The sequence below is a fragment of the Austrofundulus limnaeus genome, unplaced genomic scaffold (genome assembly GCF_001266775.1).
Source record: "Austrofundulus limnaeus strain Quisiro unplaced genomic scaffold, Austrofundulus_limnaeus-1.0 Scaffold52, whole genome shotgun sequence".
NCBI lineage: Eukaryota > Metazoa > Chordata > Actinopteri > Cyprinodontiformes > Rivulidae > Austrofundulus > Austrofundulus limnaeus.
The window spans coordinates 1,901,579-1,911,158 of record NW_013952454.1 but is presented as its reverse complement, the minus strand read 5'-3'; the positions used below and the strand labels follow the sequence as shown (position 1 = coordinate 1,911,158).

At 38.0% G+C, this 9,580-nt stretch overlaps 1 protein-coding gene across 4 annotated transcripts in view; it reads left to right on the top strand.

Annotated features, from left to right (window-relative positions):
• Positions 1-90: 90 nt before the first annotated feature.
• The window catches only part of pals2a (protein associated with LIN7 2, MAGUK p55 family member a), a 15,590-nt gene continuing 6,100 nt past the window's right edge, over positions 91-9,580 (top strand). Inside the window, exons 1-6 of one of the 4 annotated variants that reach the window (XM_014008773.1) lie at positions 93-304; positions 4,328-4,397; positions 6,045-6,163; positions 7,144-7,296; positions 8,426-8,575; positions 8,762-8,989. In XM_014008773.1, the coding sequence (XP_013864227.1) occupies positions 6,047-6,163; positions 7,144-7,296; positions 8,426-8,575; positions 8,762-8,989 (648 nt within the window). In that variant the 5' untranslated portion in view covers positions 93-304; positions 4,328-4,397; positions 6,045-6,046. Of the gene's footprint in view, positions 305-469; positions 495-4,327; positions 4,398-6,044; positions 6,164-7,143; positions 7,297-8,425; positions 8,576-8,761; positions 8,990-9,580 lie in introns of those variants that run through there. The other 3 variants (XM_014008770.1, XM_014008771.1, XM_014008774.1) reach the window with 3 other exon arrangements.

Sequence of the window (9,580 nt, the reverse complement as noted above, 5' to 3'; positions counted from 1 at the left end):
AATAAAACATCCAGGGGGGTGAATACTTTGTATAAGCACTGTGCAATAATCTGCAGAGGGCAATATTGTGGATGACAGACCTGAAACACCATCCTGACAAATCCTGGTGATTTTAATCCGATGATGTGACAGATGGAGAGCTGTGATGTTTGCCTCTGGCTAAAGGCAGTCAGTCAGCGTTGGACGGGGAGCTGAGAGAAGAGGCAGGGCAGGCTGGAAATGCTTTGGCTCGGCGGTTTGTGAACGTCTGAAACAAAAGGAAAACATGGAAGCATGACTGGACACTGACCAGAAGACACACAAGGTAATTTATCACCCCAAATTACGAAGAGACGCTCTCGTTGCTCGGCTTTCACTTTGTATCGTCTGAGTAAGCTAACTAGCTAGCGTCAATCATAGCAGTTATACAAGTTTACCTCGCGGCTTCGAGTCCCGCTGCTTTAAGAACATTAACTTCTCAGGTCAGCTGGCGTAACGGGCTTCTTCACACCGAGGTACGGCAGAAAGTTTGGGGGAAATTAAAAATATATATATTTAGATATATCAGAGCGCGTGGCAGTAGATGCGACCTCCCCGGGTCCCTTATTAGCATTGCTAGCTCGCCTTCATGTGGGCTAAAAATTGAGACGGGACCGACTCTGGGTGGAAATAATGCCGAAGAAAGCTCGACACCACACAGCTTCGGTGATGTAGGTTTCAGYCGATGCGGGTTCGTTGCTCTTTAAGGCTAAAATGAGTGTTTGTTGCTGTTAAAGCTCCACCGACGGCTATCAGGCTAACACGTGTGCTGTGCGCGTGCAGCTTGACAGCAGCTTCTTTTTCATTCATTTGAGACAAAACCGTTTAGTTATAACTTTAACTCTTTGACTTTTATTATTCCTGTGAGWTGAAACTCCTTCAGAGAGGCTGGGRTTGTTCTTTATTCAAGCTACGGCTTTAAAACAACAACAACGTAGAAAACATTTGATTTGTATTCATTCAGTCAGCCCTTAGCTAAAAGTAGTAAATGCAAGTATCCTTTAAGTGGAATTAAAAATAAGAGTGTACTCCCAGTTTACTTTTTATGTACTAATCTGAGATATACTTAACCAAGTTTATCCTACACTATTCTTGGCTTGTACTAAGAGTTTACTTAATAATAATATTTAAATTTTTGGCCAAGATAAACTAGTAGTACACTGAAAGTACATTTTTACACAGACTGGTTAATTTGTAGTATAAATCAAAATTAAACTAAAAGTATATTTAGATAAATACTTTCAGTATACTTTTGAGTGAACTTTATTAAACTTATTGTGGGCCATTTTAGTCTTAGAAGTATATTTGTTTGTAAACTGCTAGTATACTTAGCTATATCTGTGTACATGGTAAATAAAAGTCTATTTAGGGAAATACACTTTTATATACTTAAGTATACTTAATGCCATGCACTTAAAGTATACTTCTTTTTTTGGTAAGTTTATAAACTTCAAAAGACAGTAGTTTTTATAAACAAAATGTTCCAATTTTGTACGAACGATTATTAAATCAGTATAATTTCTAGTACACCACTAGTACATGGTGCCTAGTATACTTGATATAGCTACTTAAACTTATACTCAAGTATGCTACCTTTTGCTAATGGAGTCTATAAAATGATACTTTACTATATTTAAAGTGCCAGTGGCACGCACATCCTTCAAATACAAAAAAGTTAAAGGAAATATCTTTAGATTTAAGAAAGTTAACATAACACACGATTTTACCAATTTTGTTACATAAACAGTATATTTTCTTTAATCTAAAGTGAAACAGGAAATGACATCAAAAAGGAACTCTTTAAGAAAAGTGGTTTGTTTATTGAAATATTTTTTGAACTCTTGACTCTTCATCTCTGTGATAGAGATTGAAAATAAATAAACATCAGATTCTTCTCTACACTTGATCAAGTCAGCTCAGTCTGGGACTGACTCGTGTTGGCTCCCTGGATCAGGACCTTGAGCTCCAGCAGCCTCAGCTGAGCTGTCCGCTTCACACCACACCAGCCTCGGACAGAGGAGGAGGAGCGCTCCGACAGCCTGACATAAAAAAATAAAAGCATACAGCTGCAGCTGCTCACAAGATCGCTAGTTTAAATCAGGAATAAAAGTGTTGGGTCTTGTTTGACTGAAGTTCGGTCCGTTAGGGCTGCAGCTGCCCCGCTGTGTTTCTGCCTTTTTTCCCTCCTCCCCTCCTGCTGTGCAGGACGTACTGCTGGTGTGTGTGTGTGTGGGGGGGGGGGACGGAGAGAGAGAGGGAGAGAGCAGCACAGCAGTCAGCTCTCCCCACCCGAGGCTGAAGGTCAACAGACGATCATGCTAAGCTTGCTAACTGTTCCACCCTCTGACTGCTGCAGGGGYGTGTCTTAGAGAGAGGCTTTTATACCAGAACACAGCCGCTGTGACGAAACCGTGGAGAAGACACGTCACCGTGGAGAGCTGCTAATATGCAAATTAGCCTGCAGTACCACTGCTCTACGCAAATGAGCAGCAAAAACACATTTTTAGACCAAATATTACAGATTTGAACAAATACGTATAAAAACATCAAAATTAGCACAGAAACGGTACTATATAACATTTTAGACACATTCTAGACAGTTTATCAGCTAAAAAAAGTTAATTTTGGGGTAAGTTACTCTTTAAATGTTTATGTATGTGTTTAAGGACTGTGGAAGCAAATTTCTTGGCAGCTTTATCAGATAAGATGCAACTTATTGCCATCTGTGAAAGTATAAGTTGGTTATTTGAAAGTAAGAATGATCCCATGATCTTATTTTAAACTCCTAGTTTTTTCTTAAAGCAGGAGTTTCCAATCTTGGTCCTGGAGGGCCACTGTTCTGTATGTTTTWGACGAATCTCTGCTCCAACATATCTAATCTGACTGACTGATTAGCAGGCATCTGCAGAACACGAAGAGGTAATTCAATCACTGAATCGGGTGTGTTGGAGCAGGAAAACGGGTCAAATGTGCAGGATAGCCGCCCTCGAGGACCAGGAACGGACACCTCTGCTTTAAAGAAATTATGCGTACCACCAATGCTGCCTCTAGAGATGTTTTAATGAGGGGAGGGGTCATGTGGGGGGGTCAGTGAAAATTCTGGGGTGGCACCAAAACCAAAAACTAAAAGCCAGAACAGAATTTCAGGAGATTTGTTATGCAGTTATTTGTATGCTGTCTTAAGCTGAGAAATTATTGTGAAGTTGTTTGGTCATACGTTGACTTTAATGCTTTCGATCTCATCGAAATCACAACAACGCCACACTCTGTATGTGTTGTGAATGACTCTCAGCTACTACCACGTCAAATTTGAGCTCCTGTAGTTAATCTAGTTGTAGCCTTTTTTGTGTTTAACGGGGATTAGCGATGGCAGCTACCTTCAAAAGTTAATCAGTTAAAAATATACCTGCTATGTTATTTACCTGAAAGTATCCATCCATTAAAGTCCATCCATGGTTAATCAGCTATTTTGATAACAGATTTAAATGTAATTTACCGGTAAATTTTATAGTTGTGAGGGTAAAACAATGTTAGCTGTAGTTTAAATTATTTAATTATTGTACACCATTTTCCATGACAGTGCCCGTGATGTAAAATTTTTGTAATACATATGAATGAATTTTTAGAAAGAGGATGTTGATAAAATATTGCAAAAGAAATTTCATGTCGCTGAGATGAACAGTTGTTGAGATATTTCCCTGTGAAGTAACAGGAAGTGATGTCAAAGGGGAATGTCTGCATGTAAACAGAGCGTTGCTAACAGCTAATAACACAGACTGTAGAGAAGAATCTGATGTTTAAGATTATTTTGAGTCTCTAGAGAGGTGAAAAGTCAGAGTTCAAATAATACTGTTTCAATAAACAAAAACCAGAGAGTTTTCTTTGTTAACAAGTTCCCCTTTGATGTCACTTCCTGTTTCACTTTGAGCCAGGTAAAAAAAATAAACCAGTTATAGGACAAAATGGGTTAAATCGTGTGTGTTATTCCAACTTTCTTAAATACAAAGATGTTTTCTTTGACTTTTTGCATTTGAAGAATATGCACATCGTAAGWGCTCACAAATAAATCTTGTTTTTTTATATTTGGAATGTAAAAAATGCATCATTTAATAGCAACACAATGTACTGAACACTGTTTGCAACAATATTTGTTTGGTTTTGACCTAAAGGTTTGATCTCTCAAGTTCAAAATAAAATGTATTTTTAGAGTTATCAATATGATCTTTTGTTTAGAACTCAGTGAGTTTTTCAAACCATGCTGTACATTTTTAACAAACATGACCTCTCTGTCTTTTTTTCTTGGTTAAAGGCTCACAGATTGTAGTAAACATGGGGCTCTGCGGTGTTCTGCTGCACTGATGAATAAACACAGTTTGTAGGTAAGTTCTTAGTATTTACCGTAGTTTAGAACCCGTTTTGGGTGCGTCTGTTCTTGCTGTATTTCTCTACGTTTCTGATTAAGTAGAGTAGCTTTTGCTTGAAAGGTCTGCGGTTGTGTTTGCTCCGTTTCTTACTGCTGAATCAGTTTCTGCCTGTTTGGAGAGCGTGTTTGTACAGTCAGCTTTTGTTGCGTGTGGCTGGTACAACCTTTAACCAGACTGATGGGATGTCATCCTCTCCGTTGTTCCTCATAGTTCATAAGTCCTCTCGTTGCACATGAAGCACCAAGAAAAACAGGYTGGTTTGTGTTTCTCTTGTTCTGCATCGGGTTTTTCACCTCGTAGAGGTTTAGCTTTGTTAGCTTGTGCGGTACTGGTGCTGAACACTTGGTTTCCTGCGTTTTCCAGCTGTGCTGGTTTCTGTAACCAGTCAGTTTGGTGGCTTTTTGACCACGTTTAGAGGGTCGCGCCATCCTGAGCTGAGGATTATTAAACATGGCTGTGGCTAATTCAAAGTTTGGCTCAGGTAAAGTATGAAAGACAAAATATCAAGATGTCTTCTTTTTTTGCATAAAAGCCGTTAAATTGTTTATAGTCAAATATGACATTTAAGCTGAGGTCTATAAAGTACTTGGAAAAAATAACTAAAAGTAAAATTGTATGAACAGAAAACGACTGGTAAAAATAAATGTCACTGATGAGAAAACTACTCAAGTAAAAGTCATTAAACTGTTCACATAAATTGGGAAAGTAAAAGTACTTTTACACACTTTCTAAGAAATAAACTGTTGAATTTACTGAACTAAACTGGTTCCACTAAACCAGGTTGAGTAAACTGATCAATATATGTATATTTTTAGCTGACATGACTTTGTTGAGTAAATTCAACTCTTCATTTTTTAGAGCAGAAACATCTTTCATGATGAGTTCAAACATATTTAATTTTGTAACGAGTAACTAGGTGTTACATTTTAAAGTAAAGAAGTAAAAGTATAATTTTTAGCTTTAAAATTTAATGAAATAAAAGCAAAAGTAGCTATTTAAAAATTGTTGGTAAAATTTCAAATCCTCAAATAAACCACTTAAGTACTGTAGCGAAGTTAATGTACTTAGTTACTATAAACCTCTGCATTTAAGTAATATTTTGTGTTTCTGTAAAAATAATCTCACATTAGAGTGAAGAAAGAAACTTGATTCTCTTGCAAAGCAGACGTATAATTCAGATGTTTTCAGAGTGGTTCTTGAACTTTATTTGACTTGAATACAACGCAGGATTTGTTCAGTTTGAAAGAGAAATATGCATATTCTTCTGACAGACAAGTGTTTCATTCAGACAGATTGTTTTGGTCCCATAAAAAACTTCTTGGAAGTCCTAAAATAGTTTGTTTTGTTGACTTATTAAATGAACTTGCTGTATTTATGTAAAAGCTAGAAATGCTGTGTATTTATAGCTGTTATAGGACTGATTGTTGTGAAGCAGCTCTTGTGTCGTCGTGCTTGTTTCTCACTGGATTTTTACTACAGTTGAAGTTTTTCACCCTAAATATTTTAATGGGGCTGTAAATCTTAATAAATACAAAGAATGACCTCCTTTTTTTCTCTGTTTGTGCCTGTGTTATCTTTTCTGATGTTTTTTTTCTTCTTCAGCCATGCAGCAGGTCCTGGACAACCTTAAAGACCTGCCATCAGCCACTGGAGCCAAAGACATCGACCTCATCTTCCTCAGAGGCATCATGGAGAGTCCCATCGTCCGTTCCCTCGCCAAGGTGAAGCACAGATTCACAGATCCTCCTCCTGTGTTTTCACACGGGCAGGAAAATGTTGACCTCACTTTCAGCTCCTCTTCGCTCTGCTCGAGAGGAAGAACACTTTAAAGAGGCCGACACGAAGCGATGGTTATGTAATCTGTAGGAAAAAAGAAGTTTGAAGTGTGTGGGATGGGAGAATAGATTTTTATTGTTAACTTTTAACTCGCTAAATATTTGGTGAGCTAATTTTAGGATAATTATCTCTGAAGTTTACCTTCAGCCCATTTCACTGCACAGTTCTATGACTTTTCTGATTATTTTTAGGGCTGCAACAATGAATCGCATTTGCAACAAATTTATCGATTTGTTGTCGTGCGATTTATACGGGCCATAAAACACTGTTTCAGTCAGACAGAACTAACAASAAGSAGGCAAAAAGTAAAAAATCTGAGAAAAATCATAAATGCTAAATGTAAATAAATTCAAATTATAACAATAAATTAGTTTTATATCTAAACATCATATTTTATTTTCTTCTGTTTTCCTCATTCAGCAACTTATTAAATTTCTGTTTTATGTTTTACAGATATAACCAAGTTTATTAATGTACAAGAAATCCACATTTTTTTTCAGTCAGTATTTAATACTACTGGCAAAATAAATAGTTAAAATATTTATGATGTGCTTCTGTTTTTTAATTCAGCAGATTATAAAGAAAATCCTTCATGTTATGAAAAGACCCTCTTGATTCAAGAGAAAACTCTGGTTTTTAAGAAAATGGCTGCTTATCAATTAATCATTAGTCAATCTATAAGATAAATTTACTTCAGATTAATTCATTAATCAATAACTTGCATCCTTAGTTTATACAGGAATGAAATTAAGTTATATCTACTCATTATGTCATTAAGAGATTTAATCGAAAAAATAATCGACAGATAAATCGATTATTAAAATAATTGTTGGTTTCAGCCCCATTTGTTATGTTTTGGTTTCAGGCCCACGAGCGTCTTGAGGAGGTTAAGTTAGAAGCTGTGCGGGACGACAACGTTCAGCTGGTGGCAGAGATCTTGGATTCTCTCAACAAGCTGCCAGATAAAGATCCTGCTGCTGCTGAGCTCGTCCGGATCCTCCAGGAGCCGCACTTCAAGGTTTTTGAGGTTTCTTTTTCAGTCAGCTTTTACAAGATTTAACGAGTGGTGGTTGATGGTTGGCTGCACAATGAGAAAATGTCTTTTTCTTGTGATTTTTAATGTTTTGTTTTTTGTTAAAAAAATATCACAAAACGTACATCAACCAGTCATTTAAGAGAGAGGATGGAGGGCTGATATCCTGCATGTTTTACTTGTTTCCCTGCTTCAACAAACCTGATTCATTGATTAAATCACCTCCTCAAGTTCTACAGGAGCCTGTTAGTCACCCATTTATTCAAATCAGGCAGTGTTTTAAAAAGTACCATAAAGTCATACTTGAGTAAAAGTACAAGTATCTTACCAAAAAATTACTTTGGTAAAAGTTAAAGCCTCCTTTAGGAATATTACTTGAGTAAAAGTCTTAAAGTATCTGATATTTTTTGTACTTAAGTATTAAAAGTAAAAGTGTTGATTTAAAATGAGCAGTTAGATTTTACTTAATTAAAATAATTAATTGATGTTAAATTTAGGATGCACTAGTCCAGCTGTTTCAGTTTATATACATATATCAAGGCTGCACAAAGCTTTTCTTCAAAATGAAAATCTATCTGAGGGCTGCGGCCAAATGTAATAATATAATTCATGAAATACAAATACTTCTTAAGTACAGTACTTTTATTTGAATGATTGTGTCCTTCTGGAGTGTGACATGATTTGTTTGTGTACAAACTAATACGGTGTCAGAGTTTTATATATTTATACTTCTCATTCAACCACAGTTAAATTCACTCTATCTAGGAGGCTCAGTTTATATGGATAGTTTTTATTTTTTACAATAACAAGCTGGAATGAAAACAAGCAAAAATGAAATAAAAGTAACGACTTTCTACTTCTTGTCTTTTTTAAAAAATGCAAGAAATAAAAAGTAGGCTGAACAATAATTACTCAAGTAAAGTATAGATACCCAAAAATTCTACTTAAGTGCAGAAATTAAATCTTTGTACTTTGTTACTTAACAACTCTGGAATCAGGTGTGTTGGAGCAGACAACACTTGTGGTTTTGGATGCTGTGGTTGTGTTTAAAGTCTTGAATAATAGCGTGAGACAAATCTTCATGTGTTCTCTTGTCTCTCCTGCTCTGTCTCAGTCTTTGATAGAGGCCCACGACAAAGTGGCYGCCAAGTCCTACGAAGCGCCCAACGCCACGGAGAACTGCAATTCTTTTTTGCCAAGCTCGCTCATGCCCGCCGACGCCRTCAGGATGATCGGCATCCAGAAGAAAGCCGGGGAGCCTCTGGTGAGTTGGTCCGGCGTTTGTCGTGTTTTTTTTCCAGCTCACTTGTGTTGTATYGACGAAGCCGAGGCTCAGTTTTACGTTTCAGCTTTTAAATCGGGAAAGTTCCTCCGCAGCAACGCGGCATTCCAAACCACAAAACGGGCCCCTGATTTACGACCYGCGAACGACTCGTGCTCTCTGTTTCAGGGGGTGACGTTCCGCGCGGTGCGGGGGGACATGGTGATCGCTCGGATCCTGCACGGCAGCTCCATCGACAGGCAGGGCATGCTGCACGCGGGGGACGTCATCTGCGAGGTSAACGGCCGAGAGGTGGGCAGCGACCCCCGCGAGCTGCAGGAGCTGCTGAAGGACTGCAGCGGGAGCGTCACGCTGAAGGTCCTGCCCAGCTATAGGGACACACCGGCGCTCCCGCAGGTGAGGGCATGGGAGGTTTCACCGATTTAACGCTCGGGGCGATGACTGGATCGATCCAGAACCTGTCAGGGRCTGGATGAGAGCAGCTCCACTGCCTGTTCACAAAATGCCAGGCTTTTGAAAACTGAGTCCACAAGGACCTATTTATACCCCTCCACACACAAACTGGGACACGCACACACACTGTTCTGATTCTCAGTGTGCAGCAGCTGACACTGCAGAGTGTTGAGGTGACGTCAGAAACCAACCTGTGTGCCAACAGGAACCAAATGATTACACGATTTATTTATTTTTTTACAGTTGCATCTGCTCATCCTCATTCAGTCCTTTGTGTTCAAACGTTAACAACACATGACAAACTTGTTCACATAAAGCAGATTAAACTAAACAGTTACTGAAAGCCAACAGCTCAGAGGAAAAACATCTGACAATTATGTCTTTATTTCAATTTAAAATCTAGTTTTATTCTAGATGAACTCATCAGCCCTGATAAATTATTTTAACAAGGCAGATAGTCGCTACATAAATGAGTCAMAACAAAACTTGTATTTGTACAAGAAAAAACTAATTTTCTCTCGTTCTAAATTTGCA